The sequence below is a fragment of the Anser cygnoides genome, chromosome 18 (assembly GCF_040182565.1).
Source record: "Anser cygnoides isolate HZ-2024a breed goose chromosome 18, Taihu_goose_T2T_genome, whole genome shotgun sequence".
Lineage (NCBI taxonomy): Eukaryota > Metazoa > Chordata > Aves > Anseriformes > Anatidae > Anser > Anser cygnoides.
Genome location: NC_089890.1, coordinates 11561160 through 11586202, shown reverse-complemented (window position 1 = coordinate 11586202; position 25043 = coordinate 11561160). Strand labels below are relative to the sequence as shown.

Below are 25043 nucleotides of genomic sequence, written 5' to 3'. Positions count from 1 at the left end.
ACATTTCCCTCCCCACCCTGATCTCTTTCTTTCCCAAAACTAACAGCAGCACAAAGCGAAATACATCGGTGTTATGAGTACAACAGGACTTTATTATATGAATTACTATTAAACATCTTTAAGAAAAAAAATCACTTATGGAAATAAATTCTAAAATAGCAACACGCACACACCACAGATTGGTTTTGTTGGTTTGTTCCTTTTAAAACATTCTGTAGAGAAGTGATACAAACGTCACTGAGAATTGTACGTTTTTATGTAAGAAATGCATTTTGGCTTCCAAGCCGGTTTTAGTGGCCTTCCTACTCATCAGACCTGACTTATTTTTTTTAAAGGAGATAAAAATAATCACTCTCCATCCTCCTTTGAAATGATGCTTTGTGCCTCCAAGATATTTCGAAATGGCTGCAGAGTGACATCATTCAGGGAGGCTTTGCCTAGACTAGGATATTTAAGGGCAAGTTGTTAGACCGTGTTAACGAACACAGCCCCGAGCCCCCGCGAAGCGCTGGGCTCGCACCCACCGCGTGCAGCGGACGGAGGCTGCGCAGTGACCCTGTCCCCACCACCGCCCCTATTTCCAGCAGGCCTGACCTGCGACGTGGCCTGGAGGTGGCTTGCCCAGGGCAGGAGAGCGCAGACCAAAGCCTTAAGTGGCTCTTGTAAAAGGACAAGGAGCACGACAAACCCTCCCAGGGCCTGCCCAGTGCTCGGCCATGGGCTTGAAGCACCCACCTGGCCACGAGCACCTCGCTGCTGTTCCCCCCCCGACCCTCACGCTGCCACCAGAGCAGCCGTCGGGTGACGGCGCCGCGGGGACGAGCAGCTTCCTACCCGCAGGAGCCCGAGCTTCTGCTCCACCGCCTGTTGGTGCGTCCTGCACTCGCGGAGACTTAGCTGAAAGTTAAGCACTCAGTAGCTCAGAGGCGCTGGAACATTTACAAGCTGTTCCAATTCCACGCTTGGTTTTCTTCCAAATATGCAGAGCTGCTTTGGGCTGGGAGGGAGCGGCAGCAGCCTCCTGCTAACCTCAGAGCCAGCGGGGGACGGGGAAGTCGCCCCTCCTTGCTTTCTGCCAGTCCCAGGCTAGGGATAAAAGCCCCGCTCCGCTCCTGAAGGGCCTCCTGTTCCCAGCAAGAAGCCCCAGCTTCACACTTTGCCCCTGCACGCAGGGGGACGCGCACCCTGCCAGACACCGGTCCTATCCTGCACGGCGCAGGGCAGCACCATGCCTCTCCAGCACCTCCCCACGTCCCGCTGCTGCTGCCACAAAGTCACCTTCCGCGGCAAGGCCGGCATCGCCTGGGATTGCTGAGCCCCCGTCTCCTACAGCCAGTGCCAAGCCTCGAGGGACGCTCCTCTCCCCCTTCCTTACACAGAAAAGGAGCAGACACCAAAGCCAGGATCAGTCCCGGGGGTGGATCTTCTGCTGCTCCGGTTCGAGGGACTCGGACCTCGCCAGGCTCCTGGCGCAAGCAGCCTGCCTGTGACCACAGCGCCCAGGCTGGGGCAGAGCCCTGGTGCGGCCGGGAGTGCACGGGTTGTGCCGACGGCACGCCGTGCCCCCCAGCACCGTGTCCCCCAGCACCGTGTCCCCCAGCACCGTGTCCCCCAGTGCCATTTCCCCCGGCGAGGACGGCCTCGGGGCGGCGAGGTGCGGCGCCGTGGCGGCGAGGGCAGCGGCGCTCAGCAGGTGCAGCGGCTGCGCTGCTTGCGGGGAGAAAAAATATCTTGGCGTCCGCTTCAAAGGCATGCGGGCTCCGGGGAGGATTTGAAAAGGAGCCTGTCGGGAGCCAGAGCCTGCAATGTGGGCTTTTGTTACCAAACCCCGCGGAGAGGCAGGGACAACAGTTGCGTGTGTGTCTGATGGCTGGGGCTGCCGCGTCTGCCGCCTTCACAGCTCAAATCTTGCAACATTTGTGCTGGTTCACAGGAGCCAGAGAGTGAAACAGGCACGTCTACAGCCACCTCCTGAATTGAGCAGTAAACAGATTATGCCGATAAAGGAGAAGAAAATGTGCTGGCGGGAGCAATTTCTGAGTTAATGCTCGTCACTCATTACTTACACGGGGAAGGAATTTGTTTACGTAATTATTTTTAGCCTGACAGCATCTCTGAATGCTGCAACGATTCGAGCGCTGCCTCCCGGCCACCCCTGCCCTCCCCTGGTAAAACGAGCCCCCAGGGAAGGGAGCTCTCCTGCTGCCACCCCGAGCCCCAGCCCCACAGCAGCTCCTGCAAGCCCTTGTGCAAACACTGCCTGCCGGGAACGTCTCCGCCAGCCCCAGCTGCAAACGCCCGGCTTGGGCTTCCAGCCCAAATCTGCATCTTACCTACAGCAGGGGCGTCCCCAGGCCCGCCGAGGGCCCTGCCTGGCACCCGGGGAGCACCACCAGCACGCCACCCGACGGGACGCGGCCTGGCTCGGCCGTGAGGGTTAAACCGATGAGAAACCCGGCCCCTGGTGCTGCCCGCGGTGGTGCCGCGTGCCGCGCCGGCACGGGGAGCGCGGCTGGAGAGAGCCGGCCTCGCTGCGGCCACTTCAGGTCCGGGCTTCAAGGCAGTTTGAGCAATGCCAAAGGCAAAGGTTTAATTCAAAGTGAAATGCCTTGGAAAAGAAGGCCTTTCCTTTTATAAACAATTTATATTATTCGATATTCAACTATTACCTGATCTGAATCTCTGCTCATTACTCCTAGCAATAGTAGACAATGATTTTTAGGTTCTCTCTCGCGTGTGTTTGCTCTTCCTGCGTGCGCAGAGCACAGTTACATCCGATCGCTACAGAGATATGTTCAGGAACACTCCAGCCGAGCAGATCCCCACGTTTGAACGCATCCTCGTTAGCACAACTGATTTTCACTCTTCTCGTGACACCGCTCGGATCAAGCAGGACAGACAGACGGCTGCTCCTCGGGTCTGAGATCCACCAGCTCCACCGCAGCTCAGGTCAGCTGCCGACTTTTTTTCCTTTTTTTTTTCCTTTTTTTTTTTTTTGGCTGATTTGCTAGATAGGAGAAGTTGTTTTCAAACCCCTGGTAAGAAAACTTTGTGCCTCACTTCAATACTTGTACTTCAGAGGAGTACAAAAGCAGAGGGAGAACAGCCAAAAAACTGGGTTGTTTGTTGTTGGGTGTTTGGTTGTTTTTTTTTTTTTCCTTTTCAGCCATCTTCTTCTTAAGCCTTTTGCATGTTCTGTGCCAGCAATAAAGCCCAGTGCTGGGACCTGCAGGGGAGGAGATGGGGAGGGAAAGAGAACAGCGTGTGCTCAGCCTCAGCCACACCACGGCCAGCACCAGCCCACCGCAGCGCCCGGGGCTCCTGCAGCGCTGGTGGGGCTCGTCCACACCCAGAGGGGCTCCAGACCCAAACCAAAGCACCTGGGGCTGCTTGCAGGCTCACCAAAAAGTGCTCATCCCCCCGTGCCTCTCACCATTTACTGCCCTTCCTTTGGCGTCTCCTCCTCCTCCTGGAGCTGCTGCCTCCGTGCTTGGAAGTCTTCATCTGAAAGGCACAGGCAGACGGGGGCTGTCGGGGGCTGCGGCCGCCCCACACGGGGCACCAACCCCAACACCAGCCCCAACGCCAGCCCCAACACCAGCCCCAACGCCACCGAGGTGCTGCAGTGAGGAGGCAGCTCGGGTCCCGCCCCGGGGCAGGGATTTCCTCGCTCAGCCAGAAAACACCCCGGGACTGGGACACAGATTCTGCCAGAACACGCCTGGGAAAGGTGGAAGGAGGTCTTGGCCCAGGGAGGCATTCCTGCCACGCAGTCACACCTGAGCCAGCTCCGAGGTGGTCGGGGTTGGCACAACAGTGCCAGGAGTCACCTCGGTGCGAACCCAGCTGCCGACAGCTTTGCTGGGATGGTGCCCTGGCCCCAGGCTATGCGCAGCCCGGCTGCAATCCCCGAGGCTCCCCAGAAGGGGAGAAGCCCGTCCCCAGGCATCCAGCAAGCGCGTGATGACCGGAGAGCTGCGTGGTGCTGGGGCTGAGCCCGTTGCACGGGTGGCTGTGCCCCCGGCATGGACCCGACAGGATCCCACTCAGCCTGGTACTGGTGTGGGGCAGGATAGGGCCAGCACAGCAGGTCCCTGGCCTGCCGGGCTGAGCCCAACACGTATGGCACGGCATGGCACAGCATGGCACGGCACAGCACGGCGTTTCTTACCGCACGAGTGTCCTTCGACATCGTCGAGAAGATTTGCCGTGGAAGCTGCTGTCCCCAGCCTGCGCCCTCTGCTAAGGAAAACGCGTCAGGGGGCCAGGACGTGGCCGCAGCACCACCAGTGACCCTTCGCAGCCCCCAGCCCAGCCGCGGGAGGCAGCTGGGGAGGCTCCTCGCCAAACCACAGCCTCGCAGAGTCCCCTGGGACCACGGCTTGCCCAGCCCGCACCCTGCAGCCCCGCAGCGGTTCCCAGCTGCTGGGGACAGATGGCAGCGAGCCCCCTTTTAGGATACACCTGGTGCTTCAACAGGTGTTTTCTTTTCGACTTCCGCATCTTCGTCTTCTCGGAGAAGGCTCTGGCAAGTTCAAACAGCTTCTTGCGCGTTGCTGGAAGGAAGCAGCCAGGTGAGAGTCTCACCCCAATCCCTCCCCAAAGCCGCCGCGGGTGGTGGGGAGGAGATGGCCACGGTGCTGACACTGTCACCCTTCCACTGGGATTTTTGTGGCATTCCCTCCCCGTGACTAACCCAGCCCTTCCCAGTGGGTCTCAGCTAGCGGTGGTCTGAGTCAGGCTGCCCAAAGAACTTGGGCTGTTCTGCGACGGGAGAAGCGGACTGAGTGGCTAAGAGGAATGGATTTGGAAAGGGAGAGTTACAGCAACCCCTCTGCTTCCTCCTCCAGGATTGCAGCGCAGAGCCGGGACTGAAGGACCCGGCCTCCCGCATGGCACAGGGCACGACAGCTCCCTGTCGCTGCCGGGTGTGGGATGCCCGAGCCCAGAACTGCAAAACGCAGTCGGAAACTTCACCCCAAAGCGCCGCTGCCGGGGCCGAGCTCCGTCGTAGCGCGGCGTGCGCCTGCAGCGTGCGGTGGCCCGTGCCTTGCACGCCCACGTGCCAGCCGTGTGAGTCGGGGGGTGGTGGGGACACCTGTGCCAGCCTGCCACAAGGGGTGGCAAGGAGCCCGGGGGCACGCGTGCCAGCGGACACGTGCGGCGGCACCCACGGACGTGCTGCGTGAGCCAGCTCTGCCCCCTGCCACCCCCTGCAGCCCCTTGGGGGCCGCCCGCCGCCAGTGCCGGAACCCGACTCACACTTCCCCATGTGTTTCAATTTGTCTCTGAATAAGGCATCGTCGGACACGGCGCCGCCGGCCTCGCTGCTTACGGGGGGGGCTGCGTCACCTGGAAGGCAAACATCTGGTCACAGGCGGCACGCGGCCGGGGGAGGCTCGAGACAAATCGTTTCCATGACCCAGTTCCAGCACCCGTGGAGCGCAGCCCTGCCACGAGTGGAGCTGAGCAAAAACGAGCAGGACGAGGGCATCAGCACGGCGGGGGCTGGCTCCAGACGAGGACCCCCCCGCTGACAAAACCCCCGAGACCTGGGGTGCAGAGACCCGGGGTGCAGGGACCTTGAGTCGGCTGCGTTTCGCCTGCCCCCAGCCCCGCACGGGGACACGCACAGACACCAGCGCTAATTCTGTCCCCGGGCAGCTGCCCTGCTGCCGAGGTTAATCAGGATTACCCAGGACAGTCATTATGCCTCCCAGGCACAATCCTCCGCTCCGATCAAGGCAAGGGCAGGCTTTGTCGCCCCTGGGAACTGCATCCCTGCTCCCACCGCAGGGACAGAGGCAGGGCACAGGAGCAGTGCTGCCTGGGGAAGGCAGGGCGAGGCCGGGGAGGGCGCCAGCACCCATCTCCATCGCCCTCCCTCCCCTCTCCCGCACGCTCTGGGGGCTTTGTGCAGCAGGGAGGGACCGGCTGGGTTCCTTCCCCTGCAGCCACATCGGAGGGCATCAGCGTGGCACAGCACAGCACGGCACGGCACGGCACGGCACGGCACGGCAGAGCTGGGAGGCACCCGGCTGACGAGAGGTGCTACTCTAGCGCCCCTTGAAATTACCTGATATTACGGAGGAGAAACCAAAATCGTTGCTGACAGCAACGCTGCTCGACTTGGACTTTTTTGACTCGTATTTCAACCGGTCTGAAAGACAAAAAGCCCCGAGGCCCGCTCGGTCAGACCCCTGGGGCAGCACGCACAGCTCCGTGCTCCTTTCCCCGGCACGCTTGCGGTGCTCACGGCCGGGTGGCCCCTCACAGCAGCACGGGGACACGAGGGGAAGTGGGAAGGTGCGTGGTGACGGGGGAGGAACGGCCCCGGTAAAGCCATGCTGGCTGTCTCCCCGCGTGGGGCTTGGAGGGCATTGCCAGGGCTCCTCGCCACAGATTTGCTGGGCTTTGCTGGAGGCCTCGCGGAGGTGGGCAGGAGGAGCAGAGCCTCGCGGCAGGCGGCTCAGCGCCAAGAGGAGCGCAGGAACAAAGCCTGCTGCTCGGTGCTGGCAGGTCGGGCTGCCGCCGCGGCCCTGACCACATCCTGCACGTCTCCGCCTTGTCACCGGCCAGGCCACCACAGCAGGACCTCTGTCCTGGAGGGAGGCACACGGCCAAAACGCAGCGAGAGGTTTCCAGCGGTGCTCCTCACCTCTCTCCAGGGCAAGCAGGAAATCCCGGTTCCTCTGTAGCTCCTTCATGAACTCCTCATTCTGCAGGAAGAGCGCGATCCGCTCGTCCTCCAGGTACTGCTTCCACCTCCTCTCCTGCTCCAGGGAGCCCTGGCCCCGCGGGCCGAGCCCCCTCGGCACGGGCTGCCGGCAGCCTGGAGAGCCCTGGGCAGGAGGCAGACAGGGCAGAGGTTGGTCTGCGGCCGTGGGACCTGGCCCCCCACAAAGCTCCCCAGAGCCCCCCGCCTTACGCTGACACCGGCATTTTGCTCCTACGGTCTGTTGGCAGCGGGGTCCCTGCCTCCCGCTCCAACGGCCCCGCCTGGAGGGGCACCCCCCAGCCAGGGCAAAGGGGGCACTGGGCACCCCCGGGTCTGCCCACGGGGTGGAGGAGCCAGGGGGTGACATTCCTGCACGGGAGCACACGCCCCGTGGTCTGGGAACCGGCACGGCACAGCAAGGACCCGCCGTGCCCCTGGAAGATCTCGTTCGCAGAGCATATTTGCAAATATTTTTAATTTAAACACACGGAGTTGAACTAAGACGGCACCTGGTGTCGAGGTGAGGGAGGAAGGTCTTGCAGCCAGCATCGCTGCTTTAATTTCCCCAGCAAAAAGGCAGAGACTGCAATTTCCCACTGACAAACGCCCCTGTGCTCGCATCCCCTGGCTCCTGGCACGCTTGCACACGTGGAGGAGCAGAGCCACGCTGCACAGTAGCAATCTCACCCTTGCCTACAATATTTATCTGATTTGTAGCTGCTCTCAGAGTGCCATAAAAAGCAAAAGCACACAATTACCAGGGAAAGAAAAGGGCAGCTGCTCCTCTCCGCCCCTTGAGCCCAAATGAATTGGCATGTTCCTATTCCCAGAAAGGTAATATAGCCTGAGAAGCTCAACTTCCAGGGCAATTATTTATGGAAACGTGGCAGGCTGCCTTTGGAGCCAAAAAGGGAGGGAAGAGACGATGCACGGGGAGGGAAGGGCATCTGCGGCTCTCCCCTGGTCCCTGCCACGCTGGGAGGGCGCTGGCCCTTGCAGAACGGTGCCGCGAGGACAAGCTGCGTGGCCTCAAAACCGCCGTGAAGCATACGGGGACTGACTTCCCAGGGGGAAATCCTCTGGTGCGCACAAGATCTGGTATCTAATGCACGCAACAGCAGCCCCTGAACGCACCGAATGCACCGCTCTGCCCAAGAGCGTTTCTCACTGGGGCAGCAGGTCAAATAATTTAAAACATTAAGCGCTTCTTGCACGTGGTATTTCTGGCAGCGACCGCCGAGCTAACTAATGGCACGAAGCCTCAGAGCCTGGCTGGAAGTTTCCTCCTGCACGCCTCGCTCGCTCCAGCGCCGCCCTGAACGACCCAGCACCGGCCGTGGGAGCTGCGGGCGGCTCAGTGCCGGGGCGCGGCGGGGCCCTCACCTGGGCGCGGGGCGCCTGCTGGGGCAGGATGCGCAGGAAATCCTCGGGGAGGTTGCCCAGGAGCGGCGGGTTCCAGTTCCTGTAGCGGCCGGGCGCCTGGGCGCTGCCGGGCCCCGGCACGTCCGTCCTGCGGGCAAGCACAGAGAGCACCCGTGGGCCAGGGGGACCCCACCCCATGGTGCTGGAATAAGGGGGGCGCAGGGCCCTGTGCCTACAGCCCCCCCAACCCAGCTCCACGGGTTTTGTCCTGGGCGCTGGGAAATCTCGTCCTGCCTCCCCAAGCCCTCGTGTTAGCATGAGCTCAGGAGAGCGAAAAGCTCTCCTAGCGACTCTGAAATCTCTGGGAGTTGCTTTTCAAGCCTCGCTCCGCTATTCTGCAGGCTGGATTTTCCTTCTCCCTGTTTCACTCAGACTCCCGGCAAACAGCGACGTGGGAGCTTTACCACTGCAGGGCTTTGCTGACAAATTTCTCCCCCCGGACATCAAAACCAGCCTGCACAACCAGCAGAACCGTCTGCAGCGGGGGACCTGGCACAGGGAGGCAACGAGGGCAGTGGCAGGTGCTTTCCTCCAAGCCCACGGTCGTGGCTCAGTGGCCCGATGGAGCAGCAGCAGCAGCAGCGTGACGGCGCCCCGAGGCGCTGCCCTCCCACGGCCGCAGCCCTGCCGCCCTTCCCCACAGCAGCACAGCCACGAGGGCTCCCTGTGCCAGGAGACAAGAGGTGCCGGGCCCCGGCCGCGCAGCACCTGGTGTTTTCGAGAGGCGTCAAGCGCTCCCCGCCCCCAGGAGCTGATTTTTGCCATTCCACTCGCTCCCGGAGCGGCTCTCCGGGCCCCTCAGCTGTTCACGTCTCGGGGCCTCGCGGCCGTTTTTTTCGCCAGCTGCGAGCTTCATTCATCCCCCTTGGCCTCGTCCTAACGAACCGACGCCAGACCCCCACCCCCCTGTACGGGGGGCTCGTGCACAGCAGTCCCCCCGGCGGGGCCCTGTGCCGCGGCGAGGGGCTGGCGCTCACCTGGGCGGCGGCGTGGGGGGCGCACGGGGGCAGCGGCTGCCCAGCGCCTGGCTCTCGTAGGCAGGGGGGGAGTACACGGGGGGGGGCTCCTCGTCCGAGCTGTCCGGCTCCAGGGTCCGCTCCAGGATCTGGAGTGGGAGAAAGACGGGGTGAGGGCGAGCGGGGGCATTGCTCCCCCCGGGGACCGGGACCAGCTGAGCGGTGCTGCAGGATGGGGACACATCCCGGCTCCGTCCCCTGGCACTGGGGGTGCTGCTCTCGAGGGACGAGGCGCAGCATTTTGGCAACCGGGGGGATCCTCTGACGGCAGCAATAGGCTTTCAGTTGGTTTGGGGGAGGAAAGGAGGGAGGAAAGCAGTTTGGCTCAAGCCTCAAGCACTGCCCGAGGCAAACCAAGCAGGCTCTGTGCTACAAATCAACCAAATTGGGGTTCAAACGTCTGCTGCCTGCGGTGGCTGGATGGTGCCCAGGCATCCTGCACCCCCGGAGCCAGCAGCTCCCAAGGGTGCTGCCATGGGTCTGGCTTCCTTGAGCTGGCAAAGCGCAGCTGCAGGGCTGCAATAACACCAGCTCCGCTGCCTTTCCCTTACCCTCACACCCCCACCCGCTGGGCTGACACCAATTTTGCAGGTGGCACAAACACGGCAGAGTGGGACCGCACCGCCTGCTCGCCCTGAGCCGGCCGCGGGGGTACCTCGGGGGGGATGCTGTCCTCCGAGTCCGAGCTGTCGTCGCAGCCGCTGCTGTCCAAGTTCATCTGCAGGAGCTGGTCGATGGTGGCGTCCACGGCGCCGTTGTTGGCCCTCAGAACGCACTCGATAATGTCGTAGTCCATGTTGGGGAACATGGTCTTGAAGTCCTCCATGGCCTGGTTGAACTCCAGCCGGCGGACCTGCCTGGCGGGGCGGCTGTTGTTGAGCTCCTGCGCCGAGGAGCCGCCGCGCGACCCGCCGTTGCTGCTGCTGCGTCGGAAGAGGCTCGTCATGGCGGGGCGGCCGGCACGGGGGCGATGGTCCCGGTCCCGATCCCGATCCCGATCCCGGTCCCGGTCCCGGTAAGGCGGGCGCCTGCTGCCACCCGTCACGGGGCGCTGCCCCGGCTGCCGGCGGGGAGCATGGGTGGGCGGCGGGGGCACCGCTCCCCGCGGCCGCAGCACCGCGCGTCAGCCCCCGGCGCGCTGCAGCATCCTCCCACCTGCGGGGCAGAGGGGAGAGAAGTCACAGAAGTCACCTTTTTGAGGTCGCTTTTTTCGAAAAGAGCCACAAGACCCTGGGGCCGCAGGGAGGGGGGCAGCTTTGAGCTCCGTCCTCGCCAGGAGCAGCAGCTGGACTTGCGCACGGGGCGTATTTGTGGTAACACCTTCATCTAAAGCCCATCTTAGAAATCCCCCCTTCTAGGGGTTTTTCTTCCCCTTTGGAGGGAGGAGCACGATTTTTAACTTCTTCCTTTCGTGGCTCTGCCTCGCTTGCTCAGCCAACAGCGCGAGCATCATCCGTGCCCCAATGCGTGGCCAGGAGGCTGCAGGCAGGGGCCGTGCTCACCACCAAGGTGTGAACAAGGTGCCCAGAGGCACAGCGAGATCTCCTGCCTCAGTGGGGGAAATTCAACCAAATTCAACCCATTCAGCTGTGTCCTGGCGCGATCGGCACATCGCCGTGCTGCGGAGGGCAGCCAGGAGCTCAGGTTCACTGTGCCAGGTGCTGCGCACACAAATTGCGAGAGCTGCGAGGTAAGGAGCGCGGCATTGCTTCCACTGCAGAGGGCTCCACAGATTTCACATTTCCAGGTCTTACGTTTATTTATAAACACGGTGAAATCTCTCTTTAAAATAAAAAAAAAACGGAGTCATTTCAGTGCAGGGGGCTAAAGCACTGCAGCACAACAAATCGACCCCTGGGAAAAGCCACCAAATCCAAGATTAACGTTCACTTTAAAACCATAAACAGATTATACAGCTACTGCTTCTCATTTGGAAATGCAGGGCCAAATTCAGTTCTGGATTAACTCCGCTGTTTAGAAAGAATTACCCCAGGAACACTTTCGATCCATAATATCATTTTCAAAAGCTTTTTCCCAAGTGGCAGGCGGAGAGCTCAGGACAACTGTCCCTAAAACTGCATTTAATTGAGAAGAACATGCCAAGCACATTTCTCAGTGAAACACTATAATCAGGTTCAACACCATTAAGCGGAGCAGCCACCTCTGAAGGTCACCCGGGCTCTCCCGTGCCCTTACCAAGGCCACCCTATGCACAAAAGCCAGGACTCGAGGAGAGGGAGCAGAAAGGCTCACGAGGAGGCATTTCTGAGCGTGGAAAGTCACCGCCTGCTCTGCACTCGCTAAGAAAACGCATTTGAAGGGATCGCTCGGCCATGAGCCAGCTCCATCCCAGCCCTCTCACCCGGCAGGGATTGCTGCGGTGTGCGAGGAGCGAGGTGTGGAGCAGCGCAGCGTGAGCGGGGCACGACGCCGCAACCACCCTGCCCGGCTCTGCTCACCGGTGACGAACAAATCTGCCAGAGCCGGTTAACAAAACACTGCTTCTTGGTTCCTCCTCTGCTGCCATGATTCATTCAGAGCGAAAAGCCAGCATTGTTCGCACCTCTGGGGTTGTACTTTAATTGCAATATTGCATTTCTGGTTTAGTCGCATGCTAAACTGAGCTCTAACGCGTTCCCGGGGGGACGCACGCTGCTTCAGCCGCTCAGCGAGGACAGGTTCAGAGCCCACACATCTAGGGGAGAACAGGTCGTAAAGGACATGCCGCAAACACACACAGGATCCAAACGCAAAAACCTGGGGATGATGAGACCTGCAGAGAACTCGCTAGTATGGCTTTGCTGATCTAATATCTCATAAACATCACATAATAAAATCAGGCTCCAAAATCAGGAAGTGTGCCTAAAAAATCCCCCAATCTCTTTTAAAACCCTAAGATCTCTAGAGCAACAATAAGTGCCTGTGGTCGGGGGTATTTGTCTCCCACCGTTTGACTTCTGAGCGGGTATTTAAGGTCTTCCCCATAACCACGAGGGCCGGGCAGCCCCGTTTAGAGGGAGCCGAAGGCCCCGGCCACCAACACGCAGCCCAGTGTGGAAATCCCTCTGCCCTGCCGGGGAAAGGCTGGGCTCTCCCAGCTGCAGACGCCTCTTTTCCGTGGAAGGTGTTAGTCAACGAGGCACCGGGGTCTGGGACGACTCATTTAAATCGCAGCCCATGCCAGATAGCGTGACTGGGAGCAGCAGCCCGCTGAATAATTGAAAGCTTCTGGTCCTAAGATGAAAAAAAAAAAAAACCAGGGACGGGGACATTTGTATGCCAAAAAGGCTCTGCTGCACATCTGGCTTTAAACAACAACGAGGGATTGTATCGCAAAGATGCTCCCAAGCCCGTGAAGCCTGAGTCACGGCCGCGCGGCTCGCAGGGACGCTGCCCGGCCAGTGCAGGTGCTCACACCAGCAAATCTGGCAGAAGCAAGGCACAGGCGGTGCCCCCAGCACGCAGCGGGGCAAGGCTGCAAACGCAGGTCTTAAAACCCATTTTTAATGTCCTGATGACATCCCAGAGAAATGCAAACCCCCACAGCAGCAGGAGTTCAAATCCGGAGAAAGGCGAGCGGGATCCCCGTGCCGGTGCCGCAGGGAACGGTCTGGGCACTGCTGGCCGGTGGCTCAGTGATGTCAGCGAGGGGCTGGGAGGACGCCAGGAAAAGCAAAATCCTGCAGATTGCCCGAAAAGGAAGGAAGGAAGCTGGCGGCCAAGCACAGCCCCAGGCGAGGGCAGCGCCGCACTCGGGGCACGGCCGGGCGCAGGAAGCCCCGTGGCCCCCCCCACCCCCAGCTCACACAACCCGAATCCACACTCGGCGGAGACAAAGCCAAGAGCAAGACCTCAGCAGCCACAGGGAAACCCTTCGAGGCACTGGCTGGGGAGCTGACGAGCACATCTCCGAGCCACCCACGGGCTGCACAGCCCTCCCAAAGCCCATTTCGCAGAGCCCAGGGCACGCGACGCCCCGCAGCACGGACACAGGGCACCAGCCTGCCCTGCTGCAGCCCGCAGCTCACCCCAGAGGCTTCAACCACAGTGCCAGCTGGACGGGACGCGGAGGAGACCGTGCTGAAGGTGCTCCCAGGACCAGCAGAGGAGCAGCTGGATAATCCTTGGGGCTGGTGAGCCCAGCGATTTCATGCTGGGAACAACAGTTGCTCAGCTCTGCGAGGAAAGCAGCCCTGGCGAAGGAGCCACCAGCTGTAAAAGCAGCGGGACCGACTGCTCACAGCCCTCGCAACTCAGGGCAAAGCCTTGGCACCAGCGCGAAGGAGAATATTCTCCTCCCGAGTGTCTGCTGCAGCTCAGACAACAGATGGGGTTGCTTAAACGCGGCTGGACAAGACCAGCCCTTTTTTCCCCTGCTCCAAGCTCTGGAGGGAAAGCTCTCGGAGGAAGACTCACACTGGACGCGTTAAATCAAGAACTGCTTCATCCAGGGCAGGTTTTCGGAGCTCTGCCGTCAGCCAGGCCCCTTCAAAGGGAGCTCGCTGAAAAGGAGCGAGAAGCGCAGGAACAGGACCGCTCGGCGGCTGCAGGTGTCTGGCCAGCGGTGACTGTAATGGGATTAAAACCAGGATGAAAAGTAAACGATCGGGAACAAAAATTACGGTAGTGTCTAGCAGCAGATTGAAATTCAGAGCACACACCGAGGACGTGCAGGATGTGGCTGCGTTAAGCCTTCCCCAAGTCTCCTCCGTCACCTCTCTGTCGGCCCCGGCAGCGCACGCACGCACACCTCCAGCTCCGCAGCCCGGGGAAGCTGCCTGCGATCAGGTCCTTTCACACAGGAACAAGCAGGCACACTAGGATCCCTTCAATACTTGTTCCACCACGTATTAAAACGGCTGGGTTTAAGCCCTTTTCAGAAAAGTATAAAGCAATCAGGGAAAGAAAAAAAAAAAAAAAAAAAAGGGAAAAAAAAAAAACAAACTCTGTGTGAAAGCCCGTGCAGCACGTACCTCTGCAAACCCAAATCCCATCGGCTCTGAGAGCCGGGCCAGAGCAGCACAAAGAGGGGGCCAGGGTAACCGAGCCCCCACGGGAACCTGCACCCATGGGTGCCTGTCACCCCCGGGCTGCGGCTGCTTGGCGCTCGCGGCTGCGGCTGGCAGAGGCCAGCAGCACCGTGCGCCCCCGGCCACCCGACTCAGGGAAATCCTCTTCTCCTGCGGGATCCCAGCGCCAGGGACCGCGCCGTGCCACCCTCCCAGACAGATTTACGAGGGGCCTTTGTGCGCGCACCAGATGTCAGCCCCGCAGCACCCGGCGGGCCTGCAGAGCAGCCTCGCCAGGCCGAAACGCAGCGGCTGCTCTCGGCCAGGGGGGAGAAGCAGGGTGAGGGCTCCTGAGGGACCCCAGCCCTCCCCCAGGACCCTGGGTGGCAGCGGGGTGCGTGGCCGTGGTGAGCAAGGGACGGAGAGCCCTGGGCTGTGCAGGACAGAGCCCTCCTGGAGCGCCTGGTGTTTCCCCGTAACTAATCCCCGGGTCTCACACGCGTTTGCCAGGCCACAATTACAGTCCTTCCCCCCCCCCCCCGCCTCCAAACTAAGCCTATATTAATGAGATAGCACTAGATCTTAATCAAAAAGTTGCCCGCCTTGCGAGGCCGCCTTCCAATGGCTTCACTGAAGGTAATTTGAGCTTGGTAGGACGGCATTCCTAAAATAGTTGAGGGAATTCAAACGCGAAACAAGGTTTCCAGGAAGGGATTAAAAAAAAATGGGTCAAGCAAGTGTGAGCGATTAAAGTAACCCAGCGTCCTTTGTATGATTTAAATGCATCCCTGCTCGGATCTATCCCGTGTCGACGTGCAGTAAATTAGATGCAAGAGGCTGACGAAAGCAGGGGGGCAGATTTAAGGTTGCTCCGCAAGGTGGCTGAGCAATCGCAACGTTTCCTCCTCCGGCTCTCGCCGCCGACACCAAAACACGTTTGTCCCAGCCGAAAACTCAGCGTGCTGCCGGGGCTGGTGGCAAACGGCTGCAGCAGGCGGGCGTGCGGAGGGCACGCAGGCCGGAGGGCTGCTGGCAGGGACGGGGACAGGGGGACAAGCAGCCGCCAGCGCGGCCGTAATCGGGATCAGGGCGTCTCCCTCCTGTTTGCTTTGCTACAGAAGGTGTCAGCGACCCCAGCTGCTCCCGCACCGGCTGAGAGCCGTGCCCCGGCTCCGGTTGTGTCCCTCCCCGTGCCCTCCTGTCCCACGAACCCAGCACGAGCCCTGCAAGCACAGCAGCTGGGTGCCCGCGGCACGCTGCTCCGGGCGGCTGCTGGCACAGCGATGGCACCCAGGGGACGTCACCCCCCTGACGTGGGTAGGAAGGAGGGAGAGGTGCCAGGAGCGAGGGACGGGGCGAAGCAGGGTGTCGGGGGCTCTCCCAAAATCCTGGCCCCTCTGCGAAGCTGCTCCAGACCCAGCACTGTCCCACGGCCCCGGCCAATGCAGGGACCCTGCGCACCTGCCAGCAGAGCAAGGCACCCACCGCGGGGCAGACGCTGTAGGAAAAGCAATTAAGCAAATGTTGGGCTGGAGACACAGTCCCTGTGGGCCCCACCTGCTGGTGCTGGTGCCGAGCTCCAGCCCAGGGACCCTTTTCTGAGTCAAACGCCCTCTCTGTGCCTCAGTTTCCCCATCCACGTGCAGCATGACGACGTCCCCGCAGGGCTCCGGTGCTGCTCACGGACGTGCCGTCGGTGCAAGCCTCACAGGAGGAAACCCACGGAGGCCCCACCAGCGCCGAGCCGCAGGCACCCCCGTCCCGTCCCGCAAAGCCCTCGCGCCGTATGTCGCACAGCCCCGTCCTGAGCCGCTTATCCCCTCTCCTCCCTTTGTGCTCCCGGCTCAGCGCCAAAACCCTCGCCGGCCGCGCGCACAAAAGCACCAGGAAGCCGCCGAGAGGAAAAGGAAAACTCTCGCGGAGACAAAGGTGATCGGCTCTGCTGGGGCCAGCACCAGGAGGTCAGGGCCGGCGGAGGAGCCACCTCTGGGCTGTTTGGGGATTAGGTTTTGTCGGCCGGCACCTAGCCGTAGGGCGGGCGACAGCTAATCCCTGCTGGGGGCAGGGCCGGGCACACATCGTGCCTCGCTGGCTAATTAGCACGGCTCCTTCACAAACGCTGATTTGCCATTTTCGGCCAGGGGTCAAAGAAATTTAAGGACAGAGGGGAAAAAGGAGAAAGAGCCTGAGCGGAGCCAGCCCCTTCCCTTGCCAGCGCAGGACGCGTCCCCACCTGTTCCCGGTGCAGCAGGAGCACACTGGGGATGGACTGGGATGGACTGGGAGGAGACCGGGCTTCCCCTGCCCCAGCCCGGGCACTGGGGTAAGCTTCCAGAAGTTGGGCAGCAATTCCTGAAGCAGCTTCGTGCAGGGGCACAGAAGGAAGAAAACCAAGGGTTAGAGGCAGGGTCGGTGCGGGCCGAGGGCCTCACGCAAAGGGCCAAGCCACGGAGGTTGTGCGGGCTCTGACCGGGCACTGGCACCCCAGCACCGAGGTGTCACGGGGCCACCGGCACCCGTTGCTGTTCTCTGGCCTCCAGGATTTGAGGGCCATCGCTCAACGTGCAAAGGAAAAAAAAAAAAAAAAAAGCAGTATTGATTCGCCGAGGGCTACGTGGAGCAGAAGGACCGCACAAGTTTCTATGGAAACAAAACGAGGAGAGTAAAACTCTCACTCACGGGCACGGTAAATTATTTACCAGGACAGGCCCCTGCCCATTAGGATCTGGTAAAAAGATTTAAAAGTGGTCATTACGCAGGCTGCTTGCAACCACTACATGCAGGCCGCTGAAACCACAGCCGAGGAAGAGGAAAGACTTGGGGTTTCCACGCCACGCAGGCGGTGAAACCCGCAGGGCCAGCAACGGGCTCGCTCCAGGGCACAGCTGGGGACCCGTGTGAGGGTCCTGTGCCCCCGTGGCCCCCTCTGCAGCTCGAGGAAGCCCCCAGGTGCCCGGACCTGCGGGCAGCCCCAAACCCCGGCACCCAGAAAGCGAGCTGCTCCAAAGAGCGGCCAGTGCTGTTACGGGTGTCTGTGTCCCTGCCGCATCACCGGACACGGCTCCCGAACCCTGGCTCCGTGTCCAAAGAAAGCTCGCGAGGGTGTCGTTGGGGAATCTGCCTGGATCAGGGAGCAGATTTAGCTACAGAGCAGCCTGTCCCACTCCCTGCTGCAAGGCACGGCGGCGATGCCCGGCACGAAGCCACCCAAAAGGCTCCCGTCCGCCGCCGCCTGCGGGAGCAGCGCACCCCGCGAGGTCGCCCAGCCCTCGGCACTGCCAGCTCAGCACCGCTGCGAGCCGGCACCGGCAGGGAGAAAGGGAGTAATTAAGTTGCAAATGGAGGAGTTGCCTTTTTATGAGTCAATAAGCCATATGGCTGATGGAAGCCACCCCGCGAAAGCACCGAGCTGACGATTCGGGCACCGCCGTCCCCTCGTTGTCCCGGGACACGGCACCGCATTGTGATCGCGCTGCTCTTTTGTCCTCCCTCGCGCCGGGTGACATTGCTCAGCAGAGGAGAACCTGCTTGAAACACTACACCTCGCCAGGGACGGGTATTTAATTAACGCCGATCCATCAGGCCTCTCCCGCAGAAGCGCCAGGAAGGTTTCAGCGCGCCGCAGGGATCGCGGCTCCATCCTCCGGCACACGGCAGGGAGATGAAAGCCCTTGAAAGCCTCTCGTGCTCGCTCTGTTCCCTCTGCTCCACCACAGCACATCGGGATTAGATACTGAAATTATGTGGGATGCTAACCTGGAGTGCCAGCTCCCACGTCCGCACTGCCCCGCTCCCAGGGCGAGGGGACCCCGCTCGCAGCCCCCACGCACGGGCTGTGCTCTGGCAGCGCGGCCACCGAACTAGGGCACGTTCTTCCTCGAAGCCCCAGCCTCACTTCTCCCGCGTTATTTTTAAGTTTGAGTAATTAATTCATGCCCAGCTCCGTCGCTGTGCTGTCCCAGTTGCTTTGGGCCGGCCCGACAGCTGCAGTTATCAGCCAGGGAGGTTAAAAGCAACAAGGATTTCAGGAGCAGTGGGCTGGGACAAGCCACCGGGCTCCATCAGCGGGAGGATTAGCGCTGCGCTGCAGCTGTGCCGTCCGTCTGCCTGTCCACAGCGCAGAGGGGCCACGAGCCCTCGTGCCCCCCCCAGAGCACCACACCCCCTCTCCAACACAACTCCAAGCCCTTCCTGAGTGCCAGGAGCCAGGAACTGGCCCCACGGGACGTCCCCTGCCTTGTGCTGTGCTATGGCCCTGGCACGCAGCTGCCCCATCTCCACCTCCCGTCACCACCGCCCCGCGCAGCCCCTGCAGCTCCGGGGGCCGCCCCATCCAGCCCGGCCCCGAAAAGGCACGAGGGGGAGCAGGGCAGGGCCCCCCAGGTAGCAGAGGCAGGGTCAGCGTCCCCCCCAGCACACGGTACCTCGCAGCGCTCCCGCCGGCCTCCCGATCTCCAAAGGCTGCCCTCGTGCCAGTGCTCCACGGCCGCCTGGGAACGGGGTGGTAGAGAAAGAAAGAAAGAAAGAAACACAGTTATAATTGACTCCGTAACTGAGTCAAACACTAAAATCAGCTTGGACGTCCCGGTAAGTTATCCGGCAGTTGTGCCATGCCCCATTTTCTGCAGGCAAGCCACCTGCTCTCTCCCCGTTACAGCTCGGCCTCGCTCCGCCGAGGCCTCAGCCAGGCCCCGGGGACGCGAGCGAGGGCAGGGATCGACGAGCTGCCGGGCAGAAGGGAGAAACGCCACCCCCGGGGGGCCAGAGCCCGTTTTCCAGCAATTACAGTGGACTGGGGCTAGGAGAAAGCACAAGGCATGCAGGTGGCCGTGTCCCAACGGGAGGGCACTGCTAACGGGGACACCTGGGCAGAGCACGTCCCATGCGCCACTTCAGCCGCGGACGGGGAAGGACCTGCTGCAGACGGGGGGAGGACGCCGGGCACACTGGTGCCTTGCGTGGGAAGGCAATCGGGGGACTGCAGAGCACGGGGCGGCCCCGGATGAACCCTTTCAGGGCAAGGGAAGCCGCTCAGTGTGTGTAAGACACCTCCAAACTCCAACAAAATTCACCTGGTCTGGAGCTGGACAGGCCAGCGGTGCTGCGCGCAGCCTAACGCACGCTGGGTTTCCACCGACACCACCAAGAGCCAGCTCCTGGGGTCGGTCCCGAGTCCACCAAACCCCCTGGGGGCACCGCCCCGAGCCCGGCAGGGCCACGGAGGAGCTCCTGGCCGGGGTAGCAGCACCCCCAGCACCCTGCTCGCGGCACGGTCCCTGCAGCACCACGGCGGGGAGGTGGCGGCGCGGCGCTGGGGAGCCGCGAGGGGCTCTGCCTTCCGGCCGCGGCGCTGGCTTGGATTTTGAGACACTTGTTTGTTTGTTTGTCGCCGGGCAACCGAGAGGGGATGGAAAAAAATATCAATATCGCATTGTCACCTATGAGTCACCGCTCGGCACGGGCCGAAACGCCCCGTCCTTCCCGCAGGATGCTGCCGAGGCCCTGGGGAAACGCGAGGAGAGCCCGAGGTGCCCCGCGGCCACCGGCACTGCCCCTGCGGCTGCCTGCCCCGTCCCCGTCCCGCTGCCCATGGCTTGGGACACCGGTGGCACAGGGACACCGGTGGCACAGGGACACCAGTGGCACAGGGACACTGGCGGCACAGGGACGGTTTTCCACGGCCTTGAAGGCGGTGAAGGAATTTGCATTCGTATTTGCATTTCCTAATTGCGCCTCCGGGTTTCCCGGGACATCGGCCGGGCTCGGTTTCCATGGCAGGTTTTGTGCGGGCCGGGAGAACCGAGGGAGGCACAAAGGGGCCACAAAGGACCTGCCACTCACCGGCATCAAAGGCGGCCACGAGGCGGGACGGCCCCGGCCGGGGGCACCCCAGCGTCCCCCCGGCACCGCCAGGGCCACGCCACGGAGCCCCACGTCCGATGCCCACGGGACACGGGTGGTCTGAGCAGGGACGTGCTGCCCACGGGGCTGCTCCGGATTTTTACTTCATTTTTTTTAAATCCAATGGTCTTCAAAGCCAAGCAACTTCCAGTTTAGCCCAGGCAAAGGCTCTGCAGGGCCTCCTGGCACTCCCTAGCCCGTTCCAAAAAATGGGAAGTTAACCAAAAGGCTTGTTTCAACATTTTCCAGTCGAAAAGTCAGCGCGTCTCAGTGGTTAATACGTGCGTCAGGGACAGCTAACCAGCACGGATTTTTCAAAAGAGGTTTTTAAAAAAAATAGTTGAAATTTAAACAAAGTGTCTCAACCGACCAGATCCCAAGTTTCTAGAGTTACACCACACTAAATGAATGGACGAATAAATAAATTGCTGGTTGACCTTCTGTCCTGACTCCCCGTGGAACCCAGCCCGGTGGCAGCCGCCCTCGTGCCAGCAGCCTCTCCCGGCCGCGCCGCACACGCAGCCGGCAAAGTGCCCGAGCGGGGCCGCAGGTGGAGGTTTAACGGCGACGGGGGCTTTGCTCCCACAGCAGCAGCACCCCAGTTTTGCAGTCCCACAGGTCCACACGGCCCAGATCAGCCCGGCAGCCCCTGGAGGGACGGGGCAGGAGCAGACCTGCAGCATCGCACCGCGGCTGACGTCCCCAGCCCCGCTCATGGCCACGTCTTGGCAGGGACGTGAGGAGCTCCGTAAGGCGATACGGCCCCTTTCCGCTGCAGGCCCTGCTCCACATCGCGGGCACGTCAGCAGAGGCTTCAGCAGAAAATCCAGGGGCAAGGACCGGCTCGAAGCAGAGTTTGAGGATGCCTTTTTCTTTCCAGTTCCCGACGGCAGTCACCAATCGATCATTCTGTTCCTGGGAGGTTTTACTCCGTACCATGGGCACCGACAAGAAATAAACGCTGCGTCCCTGCGGCAGACGGACCTGCTTTAAATCAAACCCGCAGATATCTGAGCTGGCGGAAGGGGAGAGGCTGGGCTTGGAGCTCCAAGTAGCGGGCAAGCCAGGACGAACAGCCACCAAACGCCACCTGAACCATGACGCTGCCGCCCATGGCACGGTGCTCGCAATTAACTGGGGATTTAGGATGCTCCTGGGCAGATCCCTGCACTACAGGGAGCCGGCGAGGGCTGACTGCTCAGGCCGGCAATCCTGCGGCACCAAGCCTGTCCCCCTGAGGTGCTGAACCCGACGGAGGGGCCGAATCGCAGCACGCAGCTGAACAGCCACACCTGGAGGCAGTGGTGCAAGAGCCAGGCCCAGATATTGCCCAGCGTCCTCATCTCCCATTATTTGCAGCTGGTTTGCCAGCTAGCTGGGTTGCTGTTTTGTTTTTTTTTTTTCTTCCCAAATTCCCTGTTGCATTCAGGGGCTGCCCTGCCAGCACATCTCCCAGCCCCTGCACCAGCTCCATGCAGCCAAGAGAGCCGCCAAAACCAGGAGCACAGCCCGGCAAACCCTGGTCCCCAAACCACTTGCTGCAAGCCCAGCGCCACCGAGCAGAGGCTCGGCTGCAGCCAACCTCCCTCGGCACCTCGCCTGTGGTGGCAGAGACGTGCCACCTGTCACCACCTCTCACAACTGAAAGCGGGTTCATGTTATTATTTTATGCACTCTGATTTTACAGTGTAAAATTATTACTACCAGCTCACGCTGCCCAGGAGCCTCCCCACTCTGACCACGGGCACCCCACGACGCCAGCCAGCGCGCGCAGCCCGAGGGTTACGGCAGCGGCACCCATCCCGCGGGTCCTGCCCTCAGATTTTATCCTCACGGCGACAGCAACCGAGTGTGAGTTACCTCTCAGCTCTTCCCCTGACCTCTCCCGTCCGAATGTGACTGCCCGGAGCACTCAGCACCCCGCTATCTTCGCCCCCGCAGCGCACATTTGCGCAGGCAGATAAGCACCGAGGGCTCGCTATCGCGCTGGGAAATGCCACGCGCGCCCCGCACGCTCCTGCCAGCCCCACGGCGGCTGCGGCCCGCGGCACCCACGTACACAGCGCCCATGTGTGCAGCCCTTGGAGCCACCGCGAAGGGAAATCCTGCCCAGCGATGCCGCGGATCCAGCTGGGGGATAAGGCCGGGTGTTGGCGCCTCGCTTAGGTGCCGTTTTGTTGGTTTGCGTTTCGAATCTGAAAGCTCTTTGCTAACAAAATGCCGACAAAAAAAAACAAAGCTCTTCTCGGAGCTTATCTGCTGGGAGAAGGGACGGACGCCTTCCACCTGTCTCTGAAGCAAATGGTTTTTGCAGTCGGAGGTGCTGGGCCCAGGGGACAGCACGTGAGGCTCCGCCAGCACCAGGCACATCCTCGCCGCGGCAGACGGGCGCTCCCGGGGCGGCTGGACATGGCGGCAGCAGAGGCCACCACAACGGGCACGTACCAGCAGCGACAGCACCGTGAGCCGACCACAGGCTGCGTCTCCTTCCCCTTGATGACCACCGAAACCTTTTCTGTCGCCCTGCCACCGGCAGGGGCCGAATCCCCGTCTCCCAGAGGGGCACAGCTCCTGCAGCTTCCCACTGCCCCATTGCCACAGCTTCAGCCCGGGGCGTCCACGGGAAAATCTTCATGAAAATCACAAACAGCTTGGCAGTGAGGTAGATGGTGCTTCAGTCTGCATCGTTAAAGACGAACGAGGAGGAGGAGGCGGCAAGGAGATTAAAAGCCTTCGTTGGCTGCCGTGTGCCCCTGGCCACCAAGTTTGGGTGCCCCCAGACTTACAGGCTGAGGGGTCGGCCCAGGACAGCAGGATTTCCCCGTGGATTTTGTCACCGCTCCGTCCCCCACGTTTATTTTCGGTGGCAGCAGCCGGAGGACGTGTGAGGAGGAGGTGCGACTCCGCTGCTTTTTAAAAATAATAAAAAGGAGTCTATCCAAACTGCCTGGCGAGGCAGACAACACTCGAGAGCGCTGCTCTGAAATGGTGATTCCCACGGGCGAGGCAGCTCCCAGGCTCTTCCCTGCCACCGTTTGCCCACGACAGCTTCGCTGCCAGCCCCGCGTGCCCTCCAAACCCAGCAGGGCGACGCGGCTGGGCTCCTGGGGTCCGCAAACACCTCCGGAGCCGGGAGCTAACCACAAACGCCTTGGCACGGAAGGGGCCTGCCGCGTTCTCTAAGCTAGGCTGCGTGATCTGTCCCCAGCAGAGGTGTCAGGGGGTGTAAGCGCTCTGCTCGATTTGTGGGGAGCTGAGGAGCAGGACGGGGATTTAAGAGCACTTCTCGAGCAGCGGGGAGCTGCGGAACAGGATGGCATCCCACAACAGGAACACCAGACCCGCAGCAAAGCTCCAGGCAGCCGAGCCCCGTGTTATGGGGCAGCACGGGGGGCAGCACGGGGGGCAGCGATGCCCGGCAGCCCGGCACCAGCTCCGGGGGCCCTGCCCCGCCGTCCCCACCACCGGGGCTCCGGACACCACCGGGCCACGGGGACCCTTCAGCCCCCGGAGGTGCCGCCCGGGGTGGGGGGGCGGGCAGGGGCCGCTTCTCCGGCTGCCCCTCACCGGGCAGGCGGCGGGGCCGTGCCGGGCGCTGCCCGCGGGCAGGGGGAGAACCGGGCCCGGGGCCGCGCTGCCGGAGCCCCCCCCCCCACTCCCGGCTCCTGCCCGGGCTGGACCGGGGCCGCCCCCGCTTCCCCTCCCCGCAGCTCGGCCGCCGCGGCCCCCGTGCGGCGCTGCCCGGGCCCCGCGGAGCCCGAAGCGGCCCGGCGGCCCCCTCCCGCTCCCCGCCCGGCCCCGCGAAGCTCGGGGCCGCGGCCCGCGCAGGCCGGGAGGCGCCGCCCGGCTCGGCTCGGCCCGGCCCGGCCGCGGCGCACAAAGAGCCGAGCCCCGGCCCGGCCCGGCCCGGCCCGGCCCGCCCCCCTTACCGGCGCTGCGGGGGCGGCGGCAGGCACGGAGCGCGCCGGGAACCATGGAAAGGAGCCGGGACGGGAGACGGACGTGGCGGGCGGGCGGGCGGGGGCGGGGGCGGCCGCCGGGCCCGGCGGCTGGGGGCGGCGCGGCGGGGCCGGGGCCGGGGCCGGGGCCGGGGCCGGGGCCGGGGCCGGGGCCGGGGCCGGGGCCGGGGCCGGGGGCGCGGGGCCCGGCCGGAGCGGAACCGGGTGTGTGTGTGGGGGGGGGGGGGGTTTGGTCCCTTGGGGGCCTGCCCCCGGTTCTGGATCTCCCCCCGGTTCTGCTCCCCCCCCCCCCTCCCCGGTTTTGGGGACCCCCCCCCGGTTCTTGGGACCCGACCCCCCCCAGCCCGGGGAGGCAGCACCGCCCGGCCCCGGGGGAACCGGCCCGGGGGTCCCGGGGGGGCCCGGCCCCGGCTTCTGGGGGGGGCTCGGCCGTAACAAAGCCTCGCTACGGCCCCGGGCTGAAGGCAGCCGTGCCCGGTATCCGCCGCCGCAGCGTCTGACAGCTCGCAGCCCGGGACGGGAAGAGATCTCCTCTTGTAAATCGCAGGAGTGAATTTACACGGGGCAAACGGCCCCTCCTGGACGTGCCGGCGGGAGGAACACGGCACCCCCGGCACCCCCGGCACCCCCCGGCACCCCCAGGACCCCGCCGGGGGCAGCGAGGCCGGCACGAAGCACGGCTGGGGGTGCCGGGCCCCGGGCACCCTCTCGGGGTGGTCCCAAGGGTCTCCCAGGGCAGCCTTCGTGTGGAGATTTCCCCCCGCTCGGTCTCAGTCGTTTCATCCCTGTCTGGCAGCTTCGCAATTCGTAGCCTGGGTACAAATCTGCGAGGCTTCGACAAGGAACACAGACTGCAGCGAGAGCGAAAACAGAGGCGAATCTTTGGCTTTCAGCGAGCGCAAGTACATATGCCACAACATTTGCCTTCGCAAAGCTAAATACAGCTCGGTGTATCTTCTGTGCCTCGCAGCGAGCTTCGCTGGCTGAAATACCTTTTTCTAGTCCGGCCTCGCTTCAG

The 25043-nt window shown here is 62.5% G+C and overlaps 1 protein-coding gene across 6 annotated transcripts; it reads right to left on the bottom strand.

Annotated features, from left to right (window-relative positions):
* Positions 1-71: 71 nt before the first annotated feature.
* On the bottom strand, positions 72-24098 carry CUEDC1 (CUE domain containing 1). Of its 6 annotated transcripts, none has more exons than XM_066979460.1 (14): positions 23996-24098; positions 18590-18655; positions 13818-14028; positions 13573-13724; positions 9812-10311; positions 9118-9245; positions 8102-8228; positions 6659-6842; positions 6077-6160; positions 5263-5352; positions 4463-4556; positions 4172-4230; positions 3434-3504; positions 2561-3226 (listed from the first exon to the last, which is right to left on the bottom strand). In XM_066979460.1, the coding sequence occupies exons 5-13, from the start codon at positions 10100-10102 to the stop codon at positions 3437-3439; spliced, it is 1125 nt and encodes a 374-aa protein (XP_066835561.1). In that variant the 5' UTR covers positions 10103-10311; positions 13573-13724; positions 13818-14028; positions 18590-18655; positions 23996-24098; the 3' UTR covers positions 2561-3226; positions 3434-3436. The 6 variants fall into 6 exon arrangements, 5 of the variants coding, with proteins under 5 accessions (XP_066835561.1, XP_066835563.1, XP_066835562.1 ...); XM_066979462.1 differs by lacking the exon at positions 23996-24098 and adding an exon at positions 19238-19975; XR_010825660.1 differs by lacking the exons at positions 13573-13724; positions 13818-14028 and adding an exon at positions 72-1971 and having other exon boundaries at positions 2670-3226.
* Positions 24099-25043: the final 945 nt, after the last annotated feature.